At 43.5% G+C, this 20,758-nt stretch overlaps 1 protein-coding gene across 4 annotated transcripts in view; it reads left to right on the top strand.

Moving 5' to 3' along the window:
• FRMD3 (FERM domain containing 3) overlaps positions 1-20,758 on the top strand; it is a 296,683-nt gene that overhangs the window by 187,718 nt on the left and 88,207 nt on the right. For all 4 annotated transcript variants that reach the window (XM_078062348.1, XM_078062347.1, XM_078062349.1 and 1 more), the window contains 2 exons: positions 1,231-1,328; positions 7,022-7,145. In XM_078062348.1, the coding sequence (XP_077918474.1) occupies positions 1,231-1,328; positions 7,022-7,145 (222 nt within the window). The remainder of the gene's footprint in view (positions 1-1,230; positions 1,329-7,021; positions 7,146-20,758) is intronic.

Below are 20,758 nucleotides of genomic sequence, written 5' to 3'. Positions count from 1 at the left end.
TGCTTTAGATGATCCAGCGCCCAGCGTTGGGGAGCTCCAGTGCCCTTGGGCCGACAGCACCTGTGATCTCAGCACCTTGGTCACGCTGTCTGAATGGGGCTGTGCACATGGCTCCTCAGAGACTGAGTCAAGAGCAGATCACTGGAGCACTGGAATCGATAACTGGGACCAGTTGAGTGCTGCCCCCACCTGGCTCCAAGAACCAGGAATAAAAAAAAAGATTGGTCTCTGAGAATTAAAGGAAACTAAACAAAGAATCTGCACACACCTTACCTGCAGAGTCACTTTAGTCAGAAGCAGTAGACCCCAGGCGTGAGCCTTGGAGGAAAGAATCAACTTGGCTAAGAGATGGAGTAAATCTGAAGAGGGCCTGATCAGCCCGGAGAATGAAAGGGGCGGTGACCAGGTGAGCCCGAGCCAGGGGTAGCAAACCCGCCTGTGCCCCTTTCCCCTGGCTGAATTGGGCCTGTGTGTATTTTTTGTTTGGCACTACAGTGTTTTTTAAAAACAGAATTGGTTGCAACATTTAAAATTCAAAGGATTTTTCCCTCTAAATCCAGTCTCTGATTTTCTGGAAAAGCGGGCTGTGCTTGGCCTGTTTCTCTGCGCTGTGACCCTGGGCTGGCGCTGCGTGGCCAGCTGACCCTTCACGGGAGCCCGCGCTCTCCATTCTGCCCCCCGGACCCCTTCGCTCGGCCCATTTCACTCATGATCAGGTTCGCCTGGCTCTGTGGCTCCTGAGTTCGCTGTCCCTGGAGAGGGGGACAGGGCACTAACCAGAGGACACATCTAGTTGTGAACAAATTGGCTTTCTGGCCTCATAACCAAGTCCTTTTGAGATTGATTAACGTGAGTCGGTCTGCCCCTGAGACTCCTCTCTGGATACCGGTCGAGTCCATTCGCGGACTCTCCATTTCACACAGAGTGTGGGCCACCTGTACTGGGGGGAGGTGGGGTTGTCACCGCGTGGGCGTTCCTTCCAGGACCCGTGGCTGCTGGGCCCTGTGGCTTTCCTCTGTCCTCATGTCTCTTTAAGAAGGGCCAGCCGCCCTCGGTCACAGTCACGTCAGATTTCCTGAATCCCGAGGGCCCCTCGGTTTCATCCGCTTGCCCTCCGAGGGGCCGGTGTGGTTCTGGCAGCGCGCAGGTGGACAGAGCATGAACAGTCCTTCCACTTCTTCCAGGCCTCAGCCGAGACTTAGGGTGACTCTCGCTCGTTTTGTGTTGCAGGTATCTTTTGTATCTGCAGATTAAAAGAGATATTTTCCACGGTCGACTGCTCTGCTCCTTTTCAGATGCGGCCTGTCTGGGTGCCTGTATCGTTCAAGGTAAGTGTGGCCGCGGCTGCCCGCCCCCTCTGAGGCGCTGTGGGGTGCTCTGAGCTCTGATCACCGGGCGTGGTGCCTGACGGGTACATTGAGGGGGAAAAGTCTGTTGGAGGGAGGGAGGTGTCAAAACGGTTTGAAATAAAATGTCAAAGCGTGTATATATATAAATGCATTTCTCTCTCTCTCTCTCTATATATATATACACACACATTCTATTTATTTTTTAGAAATACTTTAAAAATTAAAAATTATACACAAATTATAAAATTATACATATAAATAAATATAAATAGACAAAATATATACAAAAATATATATTATATATAATCCTATGTGTAGAGACGTGTCCATGGGCAGCGTCTCGAACTCTTCAGTTTTTCTAGCCGTGGAGCATGATGAGGAGAGCGCCAGGCTCACAGTCTGTCATACTCAGGTCGAGTCTCACTTCCCCATCTACTGGCTATTTCAGCACAGACAAATTATCTCAGCTCTTTAAGCATATATTAAATGGGGTGGCGTGCCTCCTTCACTGAGACTTATTTTCAGGGTTGAACAAGCCCCAGAGGGTGGGGCAGTGGGAAGCAGTAAGCACATTATCACCCAGCTGTTGGCTTCTGGATGTTTCCACCTATAAGAAAAAACCACCTGGAAAGTGGTCTCCTGGGCCGAAGATGGTGCACGGCCATGGGGGTGGGCTCAGGACCCGAGCAAAGAATGACTCAGGTGTTCTGTTCCCCTGGGCCAGTTGGGAGGCAGCTGGAGCAAGGCCTGTTGGGAGGGACCCAGGTGATCCAGCCTTTTGTGGTGTGAAAGCTAATGACATATTTATGAGAGAAGGGGAGGAGAAGAGAAGGGAGTTGGAGAGGAGGGGAGGGAGAGAGAGAAGGACAGTTATCAGGTAAGTGATCATGTCCTCTCTATAAAGGGTCTGGAATAACATAGGCACTTATGATGGGTCATAAGCAGATCATGACCATCGTCTGCCTTCACAATTCCAAGCTTCATGCACAGCTTATGAGAGACACCGTCATTCTCCTGGGGTTCCACTGTCACCCACGACTGTCCCTGTGGGGTGCTCTGTGTGGTGAAATAGTTCCTTGGGCCCTGTTTCCAGGTGTGTGTGCTTTCCGAGAATTCTGAAGTGTGTCTGTGTTGCTTTCCCCTTCTCCTGGGATCCATCTAGTGCTGCACAGCAGATTTTGGCAGAGGTGTTAAAACCCTTGGAAATATTCAAGTTTAAAATCGGAACTACAGTGATACGGTGAGGTGATGGGAAAGAGTCCTTCCCTCTGCCCTGCGGTGGAGTATGTGCTTCCCAAAACCTCTCTTACAGCAGAGCTAAGGGATGTTAAAACCCATAGTCTTCCTCCTTCCCTTTGAGGTTGCAAATTCCTGGTGAGAGTGCACTGTCCTCTGTAAGGGAAAAGCAGATCAATACTAATCCGAGCACCAGACCAGCACATGAGCATTTCAGAACACATTTAGGCATTAGTGAATCACGGTCAAGTCTCCAAGGACACTGCTCACTATGGATCTGTAACGGGAAACTCGCCATCCTGTTTTATGTTTGAAATAAAGCCACCAAGTCTCCCTCTGGACAATCAGGGCCCTCGGCGCTGTTATCCCTGACCATGCGCACCGATGCTGTGGAGAAAGTGGAGCTGGAAACGGACTGGCAGACCCCGAAAGGACCTTTCGGCTCTAAGATACAGCATTGTCCATGGGCCATTTGTAGCAAATCCAGTAAAAGCTGGATTCATGATGTTCTCTGGTGCTTGGGGTGATCTTTCAGCAGCTCTAGAGATCATTGAAATGCAGATAAAGATCTGCTTTGGTGGACCTGTTTATGCTTAGAGAGAGAGAGAGAGGGAATGTGGAGGAAAGGACTCGAAAGCAGGAGGCCGTGTGACTTTTCAGTGGCTTCTTATTCGCTAACCCTCTCTGAAGGAGTGTGTTTGAAGCTTCAGAATATTCTCAGTATATAAAACACAGGCTGCACCCAGAGTGTTGCTACTTTTATGTACTGAATACAGCGAGCCTATTCAATACGTGCAATGCATTTTCTTTCATAATGCAAATTGCAACACAGATACACAAAACCCTAGGAATCTCTTTATTTCTTTGCTTGGTAAAAATTATATCATTCCTGTTCCTCCTACAGAACGGCAACATGGTGGGATTGTCAGTCTTATCTCCTCTGCCTGGTGTGTTCCAGATATTCAGAATTGAATTTGAACTCAGTTCAGATATCACTTCCTCTGAGAAGTCTTCCTGGGCTTACTAAAGTAGCCTCTCTCCTGCACCACATTCTGTCTCCTACCCCTGTTTTGTTGTCTTTTAAGCACTTCTAGCTGAAATTATGTCGTTGAGTTGTTTGGGGACTTCTTATGCATTCCCTCGATGTAGAATCTAAACTCCACGGAAGTAGAACTCCAGGGGCATTTTTCACCATAGTATCCCTGTGTCTGGCATGCAGTAGGTTCTCCAGTAATGACGTTAAGTGAACCAGGGCATTTGCCTAAATTGCACCACTGTGTGCTTTATTTCTCTGCTTGGGAAAGAGCGGCTGGTTCCCTACCTCCTTCATTTATTTGTTCGTGTTCTCTGAACATGTGTGGAGCATCTGCTAGGAAGCAGGCACTCTGTCAGGAAGTCCCTGGTTGGGAGGGAGGAGGGGGGAGGGACAGACAAGTGAACAGGCAGCGTGATGATCTGTGAATGGCTCAATAGAGCGACAGCCAGGTCCCTGCTATGACCTCAGGACGGCTTCTGACCCAGCGAGGGTGGTCAGGGAAGGCTCCTGGGGGAGTTGGTCCTGGAACATCCCGTCTCTCGTGTTCTTTTGGAATGAGTCCTCTCTGAACCAGGGGAAATGCATTGCCAACCTTGCCCTTTTTACTTACCATCACCTGATAGCACTCATCCTTTTGCTTCAACTCTTCGGATTTTTCTGACAGTTAAATTCCCTTGGAAACATGCTAGGGCCTGTTTCAGATTGCAAGCCATCCACTGTGCATTTGTCACAACTTTATCCTCCCTTACCAACTCCTCTTGATAGTCTGAATAGTTACAAGTCCTGAATCATTTATGAACTGCCTTTTGCTTCAGGTGAAGTCAGTTAAAGTCCAGCTTTAAGGGACAAGAAAGCAGGGCACGTGATGCGGGAGGCATTGACATTTACCTTGCTGGCAACCTAGTGCACGTTCCATGGCATTTCTTCTCTTAGTTTTCTGGCATTTTCCAAGCTACTCATTTGCAGTGTTTAGCAGTACAAGTTCATTTTGTCTCACAAGTTTTCATGAAAAGAGGACCAACCCCCCACCGCCCTTGCCAAACAAAGCCCTCCCTCACCAACCACCATGCAAGCTGACATTTGCATCGAAAGTGACCCAGTTTTGTATTGGTGGTCCATTCTCTGTGGAAAATGGAGGCATTGGGTTATATCGTTTCCTAAATTTTCAGGTCCATAGCCGGCTCACAGGGTGATATGTATGTGTGGGTGTGTTGCTAGGTGTGTTATGTGTGTATCTTTTGAAACTCAGGTTGAGTTAATCATCAGTTGATGGCTTATTCTCTTCACTGATCCCTTTGGGTCCATCAGTTGATTGATTGATTGGTTGATTTTCCTTTTCATTATTCTCTATTTCCATCCCGAAAGGCAACATCGGGATTCATAAAGATCTTCGACTTTGCATACATCCTTATCAATGATTACACTGTTTTGTGTGTATATACTTACTTTGTGTGTAAATTAAATGGGGCTATAAAACTCATTTTAATTAACATAATAAAAAATTTTAAAAAGTGATCCATTAAAAAAAAAAAAACTCGTTTTAATCCTCTTATGCTGAAAACACTGTTTTGGGGATCTGTTCAGGTTTTTGGGTTTCCATCTATTGCTTTTAATTGCTACAGAGTATCCTGCAGAGTATCCATTTTATTTATTGTTCCCACCAACAATGAACACCCAAGTTGCCTTCATATCCTTTCTTGTACTTAGTGTTTTCCTAGAATATATGCCCAGAAGTGCGATTGCTGGATTATAATATTTGACTAAATATTCCCAGCTTGCTCTTTAGAAGAGCTGCACGCATCAGGGATCCTCCAGAAGTGTACAAGTATTTCCATTTCCTCATATCTCTGCCAACACATAGAATCATTCGACTTCTTAAACGTTTTGCCAATCTTATAAGTGTAAAGTGATGTCTTGTTTTGGTTTCCATAGTTCTGACTACTGATGAGTTTGAGCATCTCTCTATATTGGCTGTTTATATCCTTTGACCATCTTCCTATTGGTCTTCCTACCCATTTTCTTATTGATTGGTAGGGACTTCTTCTTTATTCTAGATATCAGCCCTTGTCAGTGTTGGACTTTGCAAATATATTCTTTCAATTTGTTGTCTGTTATTTTGACTATGATGACTTTTAATGAACAGAAGTATTTTAACTTGATTTGATTGATTTCCCTCCTATGGTTGATGGTATTTTGGGTCTTATTTTAAAAATCATTCCTCATGTGGGATATGCACTTTAGGTAGTTTTAAGAACTCTGTAATTTGAATTCTATTAGGAAGCTTTAAAGAGCTTTGCTTTCCTCCCAGTTTTGTCCTTTTGTAGTCATTAGATGATTCAACAATGAAAGGACAGTAGATACAAATTACAGAGTTGGATGTGATTTTGCAGATGTGCTCAAGGCATATTGATTTTTATCTACTACAAAGTCATGTTGGTGATCAAGTTCTTCTAATACAATTTTCCCACCCTCTTTTAATCTTCTTTCCTGGCCAGGTGTGCCTGAGACACTTGTCCCTTCTGGCCCATTTTCCTTAGCAGTCTTGTGCAATCAGTAAAAAGTATCCCAATGGCCAGAGCATCACCTTTGCTGATCCTGGCTGTGGTTGGTGCATATTTGAGGCCCATCCTCTCCTAGACCCTCTGGAAGCTCAGAGATGTGCCAGCATTTCTTCTTGCCCTTAAAGACCCCCTGGAGGTGCTCAGTATTAGAACCCTGCAACAACCTTCATCTGGTATGGTTGCCCATGCTTAGATTTACATTCTTTAATCTAAGGAGCATTCCGTTTATTTTTAACTGCAGTCTTTTTGGGTGCCTTCATGTTGTGATTTTTTTTTTTTTTTTTTATTGGATGCACCATACTTGTACAAATCTCAGAGCAGGCAGCTCCAGCTGTAGAATTCCTAGACTCAGAAAATCAGCTATGAAAGGAACCCTGAGGGACATCCAATGATTTCCCACTAACATCCTAGGGAATGTTTGGAAATACTGGGGGGCATCTGTGTTGGTCACAATGCGGAGGTGTGCTACTAACACATAGTACCTGATGGGTAGGGTGATAAATGTCCTAACATGCCTTGGAAGGTCTGAAACAATAAAGAATTGTTTAGCTCCCCAAATGCCAATAGTGCCCCATTGAAAAACAACTATTTAAATTCCTTTATTATATAGATGTAGAAAACAAGACTCGAAGAGGTTAGCAAGTACCCAAGCTCATACGGCTAAATCTGAGTTAGAATATGGGCTTCTAGACACAGGCTGTGGTCCTCCCATGGATACAAATACATTTTGTTGGGTGAGCTTATTGCCAGCTCTTCATTTGGGTGGCAGGAACCATTCCACCAGTACCCTATTCTTGTTGTTGTTAATCCTTCTCTCTCTTATTTCTTACTGGTTACAGCTGAGCTCGGCGATTATGATCCTGATGAGCATCCTGAGAATTACATCAGTGAGTTTGAGATTTTCCCCAAGCAGTCACAGAAGCTGGAAAGAAAAATAGTGGAGATCCATAAAAATGAACTCAGGTAATAGGGGTAGACATTTGGAAGAATGATGGGAGTGAGAAAGTATTCTTACTGCAGGGAATGTGGAAATCGTGTTGTGAAATAAGAGGATTGGTAATGTATGAGTGGATGGTTTCAGGTGGTAGAGCAATCTTTCTGGGCACTGACAAGATCCTCCATAGCGCAGGGTCCCCTGGATGGCTGTCTGTGAACTATCCACAGTTACTAGAGCCATATATTTTCCTATGGGTTTTAACCACCGTGAGTTACTGTAAGTGAAATCTAGGGTAAGTAAGTAATCCTTTGTATTGTGAATTTTGCATCGCCTCTTCCTTTCCTGTGGCCGTTGCTGGAAGCTTTGACTCCAAGTAGGATGAAATCCATTGATGAGATTTCCTTTGCTGAGCTGCTTTCAAGATGACAGATTCAGTGTCTGCTCTACTGCTTGTCTGTCGTGCTCCAGGATGATTGTGACTAACTACAGAGCAGTAACAGTAGAAGCAGCAAAATCGCATATCGTATTCACTGTGTACCAGGCACCATTCTAAGCACTTGTTCATAGTGACTCATTTAATCTTCACAATGACTAGGAGATGGGCGCCATGGTTGTTTCCATTTTACAGATGAGGAAACTGAGGCACAAAGATTAAGCATCTTACCCAAGCTAGCAAGTGGCAGAGTCAGGATTTGAATCCACACAGCCTGGCTCCAGAGTCTGTGCTCTTAATCCTTGTGATGCTTCTGCTCTGCATAGGCTACTAGGTATGAAATGGAGCATGGATAGGAATCATTGACAACTTGGAATCAGGTAACTCAGGTACTCTAGTCTGTAACTAGAATTTAGATCTGTGCAAATCATGGAAAAATCCACTTTGGTAATAATAAGTGTGGGTTATGTTATGACAAGTATGGATGAAGACCTGTAAGAACTGAGATGCCTCTATCTTCTGGACCTCTGGTAATTATATATATATATTTATATAAACATATTTATTTTTATATAAATATATAAATAAATATTTTTATATAAGTAAATATATATATATATATAGTGCCACCAGGTTATGAATTCTGGAACAAGGAACTGTCCCCCTGACAGGAGTGCTTGAATTCCCTACTTTACGCAGGCGCTCCCCTTTCTGGTGAGTCTGAGCAGAGTATACACATGGGCATTAAAGGTGGCAGCATATTTCAGCTTTGAAAAGATGACCTTTGTTCTTAACAGATAAAGATGATTAGACATCAAAAAATTGGACTGATTTCAGAAAGCAATGTGTCCTCTCTATGGGTAATTTGAGAGTATTGTCTCCTAATGAAAAGCTTTGTCGAAAATACAGGACACTGACTACTCTTTTTACATTTTGGGGATGAGAATGGTAGATAGAGGTAAAAATAAAGGTCCAGTATTCTAGCTGAGGAGTTTGTGGATGAGCAGCGTCTGGGCAGCACAGAGCGAGAACCTCCGGGAGAGGCGTCGCATCCACCGTGTGGACTGGTGGGAATGGGAATCAGGGGGCCTGCCGTGACCAGAATTTGCAGGACCTCAAATGCTGGGGACCTATGATGTTAGCAAACATCTATTGAGCATTCCTGGATGCCAAAACACTGTGCTAAGAGTCTTATGTGTGTCCACTCAGTCCTCCTAAACTCTACAAGGGAGGCGCTCTTGTTGCTCCCAATCCAAGGTGAAGAAAGCACAACGTGGAGTGGATTAAGGCCTTGCCCTGTTAGCAGCAACGTCAGGACTTGAGCCTTGCTCTTACTTGACGCCGACACCCATACTCTTATCCACTCCGCTGAGCAGTCGTCCGGCAATCAGGTAGTCAGTCACGTGGGTGCTGTTGAGTGATCACCGTGGCAGTGGTGCCAGAGGGAAGAGACTGTGAGAAGGAGGACCAGTTAGTTCTGCTCTCCAAACAAGAGACGCCATGGACCTGAAAACGAAAGAAGAGAGTTTTGAGCAACCTTACATCAAGATGGTGACCCACTGACTTTCGTGAGTAAATGAGGGCATCGAAGAAGATTCCAGATTGCTTTTTATAATCAGAAAGCTGTGGATTGGACCTCATGCCCACACCTGCCTTTGTTGATAACCTTGAAGGTAGTCATCCTACACCAGGGGGAGCAGGAGTGGTCATCAGTCAGCCATGGGTTATAGATCTTGGACGTGAATGCCATGGCTTGATCAAAGCTGGGCTGTTCTGGAGCACTGTGCATTTGTAACATCCAGAAAGCTCCTGTGAAGAAGTCAGAGTTGTATGTTGAAGGACAAAACAGCCAGAAATTATGTGACATTGCACGGAGGTGCAGAGGGTATTTTCCTATGAATTTTTGCTCATCCTCAAGTAGTTGTGCCTTTCCTTCCTCATCAGTGCAGCAGAGAGAGATTATAGGTTTGGATGGGAAGATAAGAAAGAGCAGAACAAGCTGACAGTGCAGAGGGGGGAGAGACTTTCTAGAATTGGTTGGAAATCTGCCATAGAGTGTGAGGTTACTCTGGGGGTTCGGTGGGCCCTTTGCATGCAGATTGTGAAAGTGTTGACTTTTCTGGTGTGGGAAATTGGACCTTTGGTTGGATTGCTTTGCAAACCCAACAGTGTCAGGAAGGAGTTGTAGATGGAAGAGAACCATAGCATCTGTACCAAGGTGTTACCATCTTACTCTCCAAGGTCATCCCAGCACACATGACCCTCCCACACAACAAAGGGATAATGTGTGATCATTGAACTGTTGTCACAGAAACTGCCTGAGAGGATTCAGCTGGCCTTTGTTGGGGTTTGAGAGGCCCCAAAACTTAACCTCCTGCTTCATGCCTGGTTTCTGAACCAGTGGAGAAAGAAAACAAGACATGGCAGGCACGACACAAACTATAGCAGGAATGGTGATGATGATTTACAGTGAGATAAACATACTTCCCTGTGTGGGTTCACAAACCTTCTTCTGCCTTTTTACTTGATTGGAATTGTTCTCCTCTGTGCTTTCTTTCTTTTCTTTTTTTTTTTTTTTAAGATTTTATTTATTTATTTGGCAGAGAGAGACACAGCGAGAGAAGGAACACAAGCAGGGGGAGTGGGAGAGGGAGAGGCAGGCTTCCCACAGAGCAGGGAGCCCGATGCAGGGGCTCGATCCCGGGACCCTGGGATCATGACCTGAGCCGAAGGTAGACGCTTAACGACTGAACCACCCAGGCACCTCTCCTCTCTGCTTTCTGAGGAAAGGACTAAAGCTGCGATTCTTGGGGAAAAAAGTAGCCAGGGAGGAAGAAGAACCTCTCTGGGAGACTACACGCTGCTTGAAGATAGAACCAAGATGGCATGATAGACAGCCATGAATAAGGAAGTTCTTTAGGGGGAAGAAAGAGAGACTCCCTGGAATTTTGAGGTGCTTGAAAATAGAAGACCAAGAGTATAGTTAGAATTTCCATCAACTTAGATTCCTTTAGATGTTAAGAGATTTGTGAATGAAGATTGGAATTTATGGTTGGGGCAACTTTGCTTCCTTAAATGTGCCATCTGAATAGGGTAGGGTAGGGAGAAGTGACAGTTTTATAAATGTAATAACAGTTATCAATCATCTTTATATTAGTCATGAAAAACTAGATTTTGCTGAGGAAACAATCCCAAAATTTCAGTGTTCAGAACAAGCGAGGCTTATTGTTTGTTCTGCTATGTGTCTACCAGATGTCAGCTGGAAGTCTCTGCTCACCACTGTCACTCAGGACACTGACAGGTTTGAATTTGCCTGTTGAGCCAGAGGGAAAAGAGAGTTCCAGAAGGTCTTGCTTCAGCTTGGAAGTAATACTTGTCACTTCCACTTAACCATTGTGGCCATAACGAGTCACATGGTTCTACCTAATGGCAAAGAAGATGCAAACTGGAGATAGCTGGCAAACAGCTCTTAATGGCCTTTGCAATCTCATTAACTAATAGACTTTTTAAATTAAACCTTTTTTATTAAAAAACTTTAAAGAATTTATTTGGGAGAGAGAGAGCACAAGCCGGGTAGAGGGAGGAGCAGAGGCAGAGACTCCCTGCTGAGCAGAGAGCCCGATGCGGGGCTTGATCCCAGGACCCTGCATCTGACCCGAAGGCAGATGCTTAGCTGACTGAGCCACCCAGGTGCCCCCCAAAACTTTATTTTTTAGATTCACAGCAAAATCAACTGGAAGGTACAGAGATTTCCCCTATTCTCCCTGCATAGCCTCTCCCGTTATCAACATCCCCGCCAGAGTGATGCATTTGTTGCAATTGATTAACCGACCCTGCCACATCATTATCACCCACAATCCATAGTTTGCCTTAGGGTTCACTCTGGGTGTTGTACACTCTATGGACAATAGTATAATGACATGTATCCACCATTATAGTACCATGCAGAATGGTTTCACTGCCCTAAAAATCCTCTGTGCTCTGCCTGTTCCTCTCTCCCTCCACCACAACCACTGGCAAACACTGATCGTTTAACTGTTTCCATAGTTTTGCCTTTGCCAGAATATCATGTTGTTAGAATCCTATAGTATGCAGCCTTTTCAGATTCTCTTCTTTCACTTAGCAAAACGTATTTGAAGTCTCTCTATGTGTTTTCATCCATAGCTCATCCCTTGCTGAATAATATTCCATTGCTGGTATGTTCCACAGTTTATCCACTCACCTACTGAAGGACATCTTGGATGCTTCCAAGCTTTGGCAATTATGAATAAGGCTGCTATAAACATTCATGTGCAGGTCTTTTATGTAGACATAAATTTTCAACTCCTTTGGTAAATACCAAGGGTCACAGTTGCTGGATTGTACTGTGAGAGTATGTTTAGTTTCAAAAGAAATCCTCAAACTGTCTTCCAAAGTGGCTGCATTCCCACCAGCAATGAATGAGAGTTTCTCTTGTTCCTGTACATCCTCACCAGCCTTTGGCATTTTCAGTGTTCTTGATTTTGGTCACTCTGATAGGTGTGCAGTGAAAGTGCTTTATTCAGAAAGATTTTATAGAGGCATCGTTGGGCCTTCTAATATCCTGTAAACTAGAAGATGTGGGGATGTATGATTTGCATTATTGAATAGATGTTAGTGCTAAAACTCACTGAGGCTGAATGATTCTTCTAGATCAGCATAGATGATATAGTATTTGTATCTATATGTCTATATATCTGTATATCATCTATCTATCTATCTATCTATCTATCTATCTATCTATCTATATTGGCTTTCTGGGCCACATAGTCTCTATTGCAACCACTTAGCTATGTTTTTGTAGAGCAAAAGAAGACAAAGGCAATACCTAAATTAGCGGGCTACGATTCAATGAAACTTGATTGACAAAACAGATGGTGGGCCAGATTTGACCCGTGGGTTCTAGTTTGCGGACTTCTAGACACATGGCAGAGCAGGTCTGGAATTAATTTCTGCTTCACTGCCTGCATCTGTAGATAATTTTAAGACAAAAGAGCCATATTTATTTTTAAGACTATGTATAAGGAAGAATCTTATAATTTACAGATTTCATTTGAGTTTGGTACACAGAGATGAGGTCCTAGCATGGGGACGGCTTAGAAATAGGTTATTTCTCCTTCCAGAGCCCTCTGGTGGCTGGAAGAGGCTGTTGCCAACAATCCCTAGGGATGTGACCATTCTCTTATTTTTGACTGTCCTGGTTACTGTTTTCTAGACAGCTTTAATCATGGCCATGTGGGTTGGAAGGGAATCCCCTTTCCATTAGTCCTGAGGGTGCCCAGAAGGGGTTGAAGGTCAAGAATATGAGTGATTTCACTATCAGGAACCCAGAGAGGCTTCTCTGAAGGTTATCCTAGAGTTTTTACTCAGCAAGTTCTCTCAATACCAGTTTATCAGGTTTCTCGTTAGTGGCAAAGACATTTAGACTAGCTTCAGGCACAGGTCATCAGCTTTCAAATATTCAAAAATCTCACTTGGTGGTGAAGTGGTTTGATTTTATTCTTTGCCCTTAAAGAGCAGAAAAATCATCTAATTAGCTGCCATCATAATGATCTGATGCAGTGAGGTTTGTGCTGGAAGCAATAATGATACTGAGTGGGTTTCAAACAGAATCATTTTCTTTTTATTTCTCAAGATTCACATTCTCTGTAAATCATGTGCATCCTGGCAGGGACTTATAGTTTCAAAAATGTCTAGCTTTCCTAGAGATAAGTGACCTGCTATGATAAATACCCTCTACCTGTGCTTCTGATGAACAGATCACAAGAGCCCCCTTGGGAAATGTTTTTGTGCAGTTTGGGGAAGAGTGTTTATTATGTGATAGGAAAATGGGAAAGATCAGATTACTTTACAACTTCTAATCTTTCTGGAGATGTGCTTTCCATCATCTCCACTCCCCCCTTCATGTGACCTTTCCCTTCTCAAGTCTCTCATTTTATTTTTTTAAAGATTTTATTTATTTGTCAGAGAGAGAGCACAAGCAAGGGGAGGGGCAGGCAGAGGGAGAAGCAGGCTCCCTGCTGAGCAAGGAGCCCCACGTGCGACTCGATCCCAAGACCCTAGGATCATGACCTGAGCCAAAGTCAGACGTTTAACTGACTGAGTCACCCAAGTGTCCCATCAAGTCTCTCATTTTGAAACCCCAGAATCTCTCTCCTTGGTGGGTTATCAAATGCATTTCCATTCTCTGTTGTTATTTGGCATAGGAATTGGAAGAGGGAATTACTTGGCATCACATGCTCCTCCTATAAAAACTGAATCCTTGTATTATGTGGCCTGGAGTCAGGGACATTTCTGGGGAGGGTTGGGCCAGGGCAACTCATGTATGCACACAAGCCATCAATGCTGTTATACAGGTAAAATCTGGCTACAGTGACTTGAAAGGAGAAAGAGCAATGTCACCAAAGTGCAACATGGCTTTGAAGAAAAAGGGAGGGATAGTATTGATAGCTTGAATCAGCCATGACTTAATACATTCTTTGATCACACCTGACATGTGAATTATGCACAGTCAAAAACTTTTTGAACTTTAGGTGAACTTATAACAGTGTATCCATCCATCCAACCCTCTCTCCATCCACATACCCATCCATGATTCATCCATGCATCTGTCTGTCCATCCATCCAGGCACCCATTCATGACTTATCCATACATCCATGCATCTATCCGCTTGTCCATCCATCCATCCATGCACCCATTCATGATTCATCCATACATCCATTTGTTCATCTATTCATGTAACAAGTATTTATTAAAAGGCAACTCTGGGTCAGGAACTGTGGAAGTATTGAGTGACCTAGCCCACTGATCTTCAACTGCTTTACCACCAAGCTGGGAGCCCCTTCATCATCTATACTCCCCTATGACCTCATGTTTTCAAAGATTTTATCTAAAAAACAATACTCACAAGGTAACAATTAATTTGCTTCCTAATTTTTATTAGTCATACACAGCTACAACTACCACCCAGAGCCTTTGCATATCCAGAGGTCACTAGCCACAAGCCAAAAACCTGACACCCCATTATTACACTTACAGGACTCTTGGAGTCCAAAGCAGGGGTTATAAAGTGACAGTTGTTGAATTACATTGTGACCCAGAAATATGTTCTTTGGGCCAAATAAGTTTTTAAAAATGGAATCAGTTGCCAGAAAGTCCCAGCTTCTCTTGCACCTAGGAGATTTGGTAACACTAGGCCTTCCCCTATGTGGTAACACTCAGCTGGAGCTAAGCCACAGTGCTGTGTAAGAGATTCATTTGCTCTCCACATTGCCACCATCCCTGCTTGGCCAGTTAACCTTCTGCCTCCATTGGTATTGAGTTTGGGACCGCCTTCTTGGACCAGTAAGGATCAGATGCCTGAGAAATTAATTTATCCAAGGCCCTACAATTAGGAAGCAATAGACCATGACCCGAAACCTGTGTTTTCCTGTACAGTGCTCTGATATCCTCCTAACTGACTGCTCTCCTGCAAGTCTTATCCTTGTCTGGCCCCAGACCATTACCATTGTCTCCCTCATAGCATGGCATTTACCCGGATTAGAAGTGTTCTATCTAATGCTCTCATAGGGATAGTTCCTAATGGTGCCCAAGGCGTTTGTAAGAGATCCTGTTCCTCTCTAAACAATTAGAAGTGACAGACTGGAGACTCTCCTAGTTAGGATGTAGAAAAGCGTGAGACATTCATCTCCCCCAACACCAAGCTAACACAACAAGCTACATAGACTACAGAATCATAGTTTTGAAACCAATCTGAGAGCAAAGAAGACTAAATACTGAAATCCAGAATGTCTTTCCTAGGACAGTGGAAACCTGAACTTGCTTTCACTTCTGATGGTGTGGGAGGAGGAGGACAAATATGTCATAGGTGGGTCAAGGGGAACTAGCCAAATCTTCAGTCAGCTTTCCATGGCCATGAGTGGGCTGACTTAACTGACTGGGATCTCAAAGACTCCAGCTGCAGAGTGAATTGCACTTTTCCACCACCATTTGGCCCTAGGCCTTCACAAAGAGAAGAGGGAAGAAGTCGGACAGGGCCGGAGATCTGAGTGAAATTCCTCGGAGGCACTCCAGACTTTTAGCCAGGGTTAGTGTAGCTCTTGCCAACAGCAGGGAAAGGACCACAAGGAGGTCCTTCTGAAGTGCTGAGAGCCAGCGACGGGGCTGGAGAGCAAAGGAGACTCCTTGAAGCTCAAAAAGTTGAGAGCAAGGCTGTAAAGAATAGAGAACTTTCCAGAGTCTAATGGGTGCTAAGATCCCAAGCCCTGCTGAAGGGTAAGTTCTGAGAGCATTCTCAAGCATTTGAGCCAGTGGTGAGTAAACCCTACCTAGAGTTGCAACTAAGCTAAATCTAAGCAAAGTTGCAACCAAGTTACAGCAAAACCTAACCTAACTCAGGTTGAGAGTTCTACTTCGCTGAGTTTAATTCTGCAACGCAAAGACCCAAATGGATTAGGTGGAGCTAAATCCACCCTTTCCTGCCAACCACGCTCCAAGCAATCCAGGTCCTTGCTGGCAAGATGCACACCTTATTTAATTAATGTACACTAATGATATGCACAATTAATGTATACTAATAATTTGCCCTCATTCTTAGGATGCTGTACACTTTTGTAGTCTATGTAATGATATGCTAAGGGAGGATCAATAGAAGAGTGTTCCTTTTGGCAAAAAGAATACCAGATAGGCAGAAGGGAGATGTGATTACTCGACCTCACCTAATTTATTAGAATAGCATATTTTTAGAGAATTGTTAGCTTTTTTTTTTTTTTTAAAGATTTTATTTATTTATTTGACAGAGACACAGCGAGAGAGGGAACACAAGCAGGGGGAGTGGGAGAGGGAGAGGCAGGCTTCCTGCGGAGCAGGGAGCCCGACGCGGGGCTTGATCCCAGGACCCTGGGATCATGACCTGAGCCGAAGGCAGACGCTTAACGACTGAGCCACCCAGGCGCCCCGAGAATTGTTAGCTCTTAAAGAATTCAACTAATCACTGGTCTTTACATCTAAATGTCTCATTAGAGACACTGTTAATCTTAGTAGAACAGCTCCTGATGCAAGATTTAAGGGATAGAAAATCATTACTTTCCATTACCAAGCAGAGTTTTTGCCAGAAACAAATGTCCGATGGGAGATCTGAGGGGACAAACAAAAAAGTTTGTTTAATTGGCCTTAGCGTCTTCCTGAAAACCTGATCATTAAATGCTTTCTTCCTCGGTGAGTCAGGGAGATTCAGTTTCTGGTGCCATTGGGGTCTCCACCTTTCCTCCATTGGTTTTGAACCCTTTTCCTACTTGAACATTTGCAGTTAGCCTTTCTCTGTGTGACTTCTTAGATGAAGTCTTTTCAGTGCTTAGCTGTTGGAGATCTGCAGTCAAACACAAAGCAAAGGATACCAATTTGTGAGGACTTTTATTTTAAAGAGGGGTCTTTGTTTTGCTGTGACTATCTTGACATGCTTCGTGACATTTCCCCCACCGTCATAATTCTGACTTTAGTCACATGCAGGGCTAGCAGGGGAACAGATGCTATTCTGAGGGTGAGGAGAGACCATGCTCTGTGCCAGGCACTAGTCTAATGGCTTTTCATCTGTCAACTGCTTACTGTATACACCAAATCTTCATGGTAGGTACTATTTTTATCTTCATTTTTTGGAATCAAGGAACTTTAGATTTAGCGGTTCTCCATTCCTGTGTGCAGTTCCTAGCTCAGGGCTCAGCGAACTTTTTCTACACTAGGCCACTTAGTAAATACTTCAGGCTGTGCAGAACATAGGATTTCAGGCAATTAATCAGTCTTGCCTTTGGAGCATGACTGCATCCATAGGCAGTATGCAAACAGATGGGTGTGGCTGTGTTCCAATAAGAATTTACTGGTCCTGAAATTTGAATGTCATATAATTTTCATGGTCATGGCATTACTATTCTTTGTTCGATTGTTTTAAACCATTTAAAAATGGAAAAACCAATCTTAGCTCACGGGCTGTGCAAAACCTGGCAGTGGTCAGGATTCAGCCTGCAGGCTTTAGTCTGGGGATCTCTGACCTAGATTAAAATTGAGACCTCGCTGCTCTCCCATCAAGTCTGACGATCAGGCACCTGGGGTGGATTGCCTCATCACTGATAAGATGCAATGTTCAGAATTTGAAAGAGGCTCTCTCTAAGAACTGATGGAAACCATGTCATTTTGACATGCTCTGCCATGGCACGTAGGAGGGCAGGCACGTGGCTCTGGACCATATCATGTTGGTAGTGATGGTGGCGCAGGCACTGAGATGTGCTTTGGAACCAAGCAGACTTGGATTTGAACCTCACTTCTGCATTTACTAGCCAAGTAACTTTGAGCAAGTTACTTTTCCTTTCTGAGTGTCAGAGTCCTCATCTACAAAAGGAGGATAAGAAGTCCTCCTTTATGAATCTTCCCATTGCTTGGACAACATAAATGATTATGTATTGCTCAGAACAGTAGAGCTTAGTAAAAAGTGGCCCTGCATGCATATCTATGAGGTTCCTGACCAGTTCTGTTTAGTTCAGCAGTGCTTTTGGACTGTACAATATTTTATCCAATAATTCTTTTATTAAAAAGGCAGGAATTGTTCCTCTTTTAATTACCACAAATATATATGAGTATATACAACATATGTGTAATTTAAAGAATAGTTGAAAAAACGCCCATGACCCCCTGACTCTGCTTATGAATTAGAATATCACCAGATGCTCTAAAGTCTCCTGTGCGCCCCTCCCAGATCACCTTCTTCCCTCCTCTGCACTATTCTGAATTTGGGGTTATTCATTCTCTCATTTTGCTTTTGTAAATGTACTTCATATATATCACTAAATAATGCATTGCTTTGTTTTTGCATGTTTTTGACTTTCATATAAATGGAATCATACTCTATTCTTGCATCTCACTCCCCCCACCCCCCGGCCAACATTGTGTTTGAGGTTCTTCCACATGGATGCGTATAGCCATAGGTCTTCGTTTGTGCTTCTGAGTTAACTAATATTCTATGATGCAAACATGTCACATTTTATGTATCCATTCTGCTCATGGGCATTTGGGTTATTTCTAGGCTTCTTGAATAATTCTCATGGAGTGTATGTAAAGGAGTTCCTAGCCTAGGAATTTGGAGGGCCATAGAGTGTGAGCTTTTCTAGGGAAGTGATAGCTTGTTTGCTAATGGGGTTGCCCCAGCTTACATTCACACCAACAATACATGAAGGTCCCACATGCTTCATAACCTTTTTTCTTTTCTGTTAAGCCCTTAAAACTTGAAGTATAACAGATTCAGAAACTTGTACAAAACATAAATATAAAGCTTGATGAATTATTACAAAGCAAGCATGTGGGTAACTACCACCCAAGTCAGAGAAAATTGGTAACACCCCAGAAGCTTCTCTCCTGCCCCTTCTCAATATTTACCTTCTCCCTCCTCCCCAAAGGTAATCACATCTCTGACTTTTAACACCTTAGTTGTGTTTTACTCATTTTTGAAAGCCGTATAAAATGAATTCATTAGTGTGTATTCACTTATATCTGTCCGCTTCTGTTTCATTTTTGTGATAGTCACCCATCTTGTGTGTAGCTTTAGTTCATTCAGTTTCGTGGCCGTATAGCGTTCCATTGTATATCCATTCTCCTGTTGGGAGACATGTGAGTTTCCTATTTTTTGCTACTACAAAGGCACTACTATGAAAATTCTATATATTTCTTGGTGCCACTCGCACAAGTTTCTGTTGCATATGGAACTACTAATGGAATCGTCCTATTATAGGGTAAACACATTGAACTTGTGTAGATAATGCCAGTTCCCCAGCTGGTTCTACCACATTGCCGCTCCACCAGTGGTCTAAGAGTTGCTTTTGCCTCAGATCCTCATGAACGCTTGGTACTATGTTTTACATTTTAACTATTTAAATGGATGTAGAAATGATTTCTCATAGTTTTAATTTGCATTTTCCTGATCATAAAGAGGTTAAGCACATTTTCACATAGTTGTATGCTATTTGGATATCTTATGAGGTCCCTGTGTATGTCTTGTGCTGATTTTTCTTCTGAGTTATATATAGATTTTAAAAATTGTATTGTTTATTGATTTATAGGAGTTTTTAAAAAATTCTACATAGAAGTCCTTTTCTTGATTGTACATGTTACCGAAATCTTTTCCTGTGCTGGGGCTCACCGTTTCCCTCCCTGAATGAGATGTCCCGATGCACAGAGGTCCTTGAGTTTAATGGCACGTCCTCTGGAGCTGTGTGGCCCCACACCTGCTGCCATCTGTGGTTGAGTGTTTACGATTAGAAACTAGATGCCTGTCGGATTTACAAAGGACAGGAACGTGGTCAGACCACCCAGGCGAGCAGAACTTACTCACTTTCCAACATGAACTTCCAAATGACAACCTTTCATGACTAACTTGTTCCCAGATCGAATACAAAAGAGGGGTGAGCTTTAAAACCAAACTGGGATTTTAAGAATAAACACTGTGCGGCTTATGCAAAGGTGCTGACACTTTAACCGCCAGGGAGAATGGCCAGCTCTCCAGAGTGAAGCCCTTTCATGTCAAGCAGGAGGATTAGCCTGGAGCAGGGCTAATGGCTTGAGCTGCTTTGGCTCCGGTCCTGGTTCCCTTTGGCCCCCGTCTGGGTCGTTAGGCTGAAGTCTTCACTGAGGGTCACCAGAGTGGGGGTGCTGCTTAGTAACATGCTGGACAGCTCAGCTCTGTGCTTTGTCCCTCGTCGGGGTGCTATGAATGCATGGGTGAGTGAGTGAGAATGTGGCGGGGAGGGAAATAGCATCCAGTATTTGGATTTAATAATGTATTTTTCAGTGAAAGGTAAGATATTACTCCTAGAACTTAAGAGAGCTATGGAGAAATTCTTGTATGTATTGAGAAAACTCAAAAAATCCCTTTTCCCTTTCCCATCAATATAGTTGGTGACTTTTTTGAACCTGTTGTTATGGTATCAAGAAGAGATACAATAATATTGACTGTGACTTGAAAAAAGAATCAAAGAAAGAAATTGTTTTGAAGGGGCCCATAGAGTGCTGATCAGAATAAATAAATAGAGATGTTGCCCTTATATATATCACAGTGAAACTTTAGAACACTGAGGCTAAAGAGGAAAGCCCAAAGGCTTTAGAAAGACTTTATTTTCTTAAAGCAGGTGTTTGAGTTAATCCCTCAG

Source organism: Halichoerus grypus, chromosome 14, assembly GCF_964656455.1.
Source record: "Halichoerus grypus chromosome 14, mHalGry1.hap1.1, whole genome shotgun sequence".
In the NCBI taxonomy this organism is placed as follows: Eukaryota; Metazoa; Chordata; class Mammalia; order Carnivora; family Phocidae; genus Halichoerus; species Halichoerus grypus.
The sequence above is the reverse complement of the archived record's forward strand: the minus strand, read 5'-3'. Positions and strand labels throughout refer to the sequence as shown.